The sequence below is a fragment of the Frankliniella occidentalis genome, unplaced genomic scaffold (assembly GCF_000697945.3).
Source record: "Frankliniella occidentalis isolate FOCC.00 unplaced genomic scaffold, Focc_3.1 Scaffold2492, whole genome shotgun sequence".
Lineage (NCBI taxonomy): Eukaryota > Metazoa > Arthropoda > Insecta > Thysanoptera > Thripidae > Frankliniella > Frankliniella occidentalis.
The window spans coordinates 5,445-8,824 of record NW_026269573.1 but is presented as its reverse complement, the minus strand read 5'-3'; the positions used below and the strand labels follow the sequence as shown (position 1 = coordinate 8,824).

The 3,380-nt window shown below is 57.0% G+C and overlaps 1 protein-coding gene across 2 annotated transcripts in view; it reads right to left on the bottom strand.

Annotated features, from left to right (window-relative positions):
- Positions 1–6: 6 nt before the first annotated feature.
- The window catches only part of LOC113208592 (proton-coupled amino acid transporter-like protein CG1139), an 8,764-nt gene continuing 5,390 nt past the window's right edge, over positions 7–3,380 (bottom strand). For both annotated transcript variants that reach the window (XM_026425657.2, XM_052276312.1), the window contains exons 4-8: positions 2,121–2,271; positions 1,675–1,796; positions 1,005–1,544; positions 734–909; positions 7–587 (exon numbers count right to left, since the gene is read on the bottom strand). In XM_026425657.2, the coding sequence (XP_026281442.1) occupies positions 349–587; positions 734–909; positions 1,005–1,544; positions 1,675–1,796; positions 2,121–2,271 (1,228 nt within the window). In that variant the 3' untranslated portion in view covers positions 7–348. The remainder of the gene's footprint in view (positions 588–733; positions 910–1,004; positions 1,545–1,674; positions 1,797–2,120; positions 2,272–3,380) is intronic.

Genomic DNA, 3,380 nt, shown 5'->3' with positions numbered 1-3,380 from the left:
ATTCGCAAGTTAAATAAAATTGTAGAACCTTGCATAGCCTACAGTAGTTTAAAGCCAAAACTTCCAGCACTATTAAAAACCACTCAAACTACGTGGTTGCGTGGCAGACCACGCGTCACCGTCGATGGATCTAAAATATCACATTTCACAATTGTCATTTTTTTTTTAAAGGTAGGGAGTTCCCTAGAGTTTGTTTAGGGTGGGGTGTACTAAACAGGGCGAGTGGGAGGACACACCAGGGCCAGCATGTCCTTCCCCCAGAGGCGCGCGCCGTCCAGCGGCACGCACGCGGGCCGCCCCACCCGCCCAACGCAATACTGCAAACGGCCTGGAGATTCTTTTGCACTCCTACACGAAGGACAGGATGATGTCCCTGAGCGCCGTGTAGGAGCCGATGGCGAGCGCGCACAGCCCGAACACGAAGATGAGCACGTCCCGGACCGCGATCCAGTGGTAGCGGCCCGTGTTGGGCCACGTCACGCAGATGTCGATGAGCGCGGGGAACACGAGGCCGAGCGCGGCCAGGCACAGGGCGCCGAACAGCGAGATGAACAGGTCCAGCTTGGGCACGGCGATGGCCACTCCGACTGCGAAGAGAGACAGAGAGAGGAAAGTGTGTGTCAGTTCGGGGCTCGGACCGCGTGATGGAGCGCCTTCAAAGCCGACGGTAGGCAGCGCCGTTCAGCAGCCGTGGGCCGCGGGTTGGCCTACCCTGGCGGGGGGCTCTACTTACAGGTGAAGAGGACGAGGACGGTCCTGACGACGTACTCCCACAGCAGCAGGTGGCTGTTCTTCTCCATCCTCTTCTTGAGGCGCTGCTCCCACAGCACGTCCAGGGGGACGTAGCACTGCAGGGCGTAGGTGATGAAGATGGCGATGGCGAAGACGAGCTTGCAGATCTGCGCGGGACTGCAAAGCAGAAGAGCGTGGTTATCGTCATTGATCAGTCTGTGATCAGCGTCGGAGATTTAAAACCTCTGAAACGGGCAGAGTGACATACTCACATGTCTCCGTTGGGCAAGTTTAGGGTAATGGACGGTTGCGAAAGCTCGCCGTATCGGATGAAGCCGAAAAAGCCGATGAAGGCGTACAGGCTCACGATGACGACCATGGAGCGGTTGAGGACGCCCGTGTAGCCCGGGAACGAGCGAGGGGTCTTCATGTTGTTCTCCAGGGCGACCACCACGCCGACGGCCTCGAGGGCGAAGAGGGTGGTGCCGATGAAGAGGGGCAGGGAGCCGAAGGGCCTCACGTACGGCAGCTCGGAGACGTCGGGCAGAGCCGAGAACACGTAGTAGAGGATGATGCCGAAGCCCACGAACGTGATGGCGTTGGCCAGCGTGGACAGCGGCGCCAGGTACTTGAGGTTGCGGATGTAGTTGAGGAGGATGAGCGGCAGCAGCAGGGCCAGCATGTAGTACGACAGCCGGGTCTCCGTGTGCGTCCAGGCGTCCACGACCTGCTTCAGGTTCTCCGCCACGAACATGATGTACACGCAGCAGATGCCGAGCTGGTACGTGACCAGGAATGTGTCAACGATGGGCCTGCAGGGTCAATCAATCAAGCGTCGGCGGTTGAGTGTTTGTGACTCGCCAAAGACACAGCGCGGCCAACTGGCCAACTCAACTAAGTTGGTCTAGCACAAAGGTGAGCGGAGCCAAAAGAGTAACTTACACGGAGTAGCGCGCGAGGAACCGCAGCCGCGTGGGCCCGGTCTCGAGGGCCATCCTCATTGTGTCCGGGTAGTTGAGCACGGGCAGGCGAGCCCGCCGACACAGCTCGTACTGGCACCTCAGCTGCATGGGTTCAATCGGTTTGCATTATGATACTGAGAAGGAAACTGAACGCTCCAACATCACCCAGAAAAGTTGAAAAGCCTGTGACAGCCATCGTATGGTTGATAAGGGACAACCATGAAAATATGGTTGCGGCAAAGACTCGCAAGCAAGAGGTTTTCAGCCACTAAAACTGCCACACTGTTCACCATTTTCGTGGTTGGTTTACCTCTGTGACTGTTGGTACAACCATACTTTTATGGTCGTCCCTAATCAACCATGTGATATTTGCTGTAGCCCATTCCCCTCTTTCTGGGCGTAACTTTATTGTTTCAAAGTACTCACGAGCACGTGCAGGCAGTAGGTGCAGACCGAGCCGATGCAGATGGTGCCGATGAGCCCGACAATCAGCCCGGCGTTGTTGAAGGCGTGGGGCATGGCCAGCACGCCCGTGCCCAGGCTGCCCTTCAGCATGTGCACCCAGGTCTCGAAGTTACTGGAAACAGAAAGCGGACGGCGGTCAGGCGGCGTGCTCGCATTCTCGGCACAAACTTATGTTGCTCGTGCCGGTCATACGTATACAGTGATTGACGGATTGATTGATTCCGGTTGATTCGCGATGATTGATTCTTTTGTTTTTGACGTGGTACAACAAACAGCGAGGCCGCCTCGGTGGCCGCGACCTCGTACGTACGTCATGCTCGCGTTGTCACGGTATGCGACCGGAAACATTTCCAGTGCGGCTCCTACTAGACCAAACGCATTAAAGTTGACACGTTTATGGCGGACGACGACGCAGTCCACCGCAGCCGCGCCGGCCCGTTTTCGCGAAATGTGGGCAGTTTGTCGGGGACGCCGCCGGCGCCGTCGTGCGCCCCAACCTGCCTTCGGACCGTGCAGGCCGTTAAACCGGAGCCAAACAAACAGACGGCAAAGTAGTTGTGGCATTAAAAACGCGTCAGGCGTACGGGAGCTTCGCTGCCCGGACAGGGAGCGAGGCCGTGAAAGAGGGCGCTACAAGGTCAGGACCGTAACCGCGGACCAGCGGGGACTCCCCTGGCCGCTACCCGCCCCGGAGCCGGCCCCGTCCTTACTGCGCACGGACCGAATGACGTCGACGAGCGCGCAAAGTGGACAAACGCCTCTCTCCTTCCTATATTATTGTTTCACGTGATGCTCAAGGACGCTCCAGAGCAGGTGGTGACTCCAGCAGAGCCTGCTGTTCTAGTCGGACGCAGACCGTCCATTACACCACCCTCCGGTACGCCAGAGGTTCATGGTTGTCCGCGAGGTGCGCCAGCTCGCCTTGTCGCAGCGCACGGCAAGGCCAAGGGAAAGATGCGCTCCATGTGTGTCAAGGAAGTGAAGTGACTCCCGGCACGAGCGGACGCGCCGGTCACGTGAGCGGTCGGTCGATCAGGGTTAACGACTCGCTCCTGCAGGAGCTGCGCATCATAGTTTTCGAAGATTCGTTTAAGTGGTACTTTTCCTCGCCCATGTGGTGATTTGTAAGTCTTAACTATGGAGACTCCCAGAAAAAAATCATAGAAATTTGATATATTTCCAACAAAATTAGAAAAAATTAAACTTTTCAGAAAGATTTTG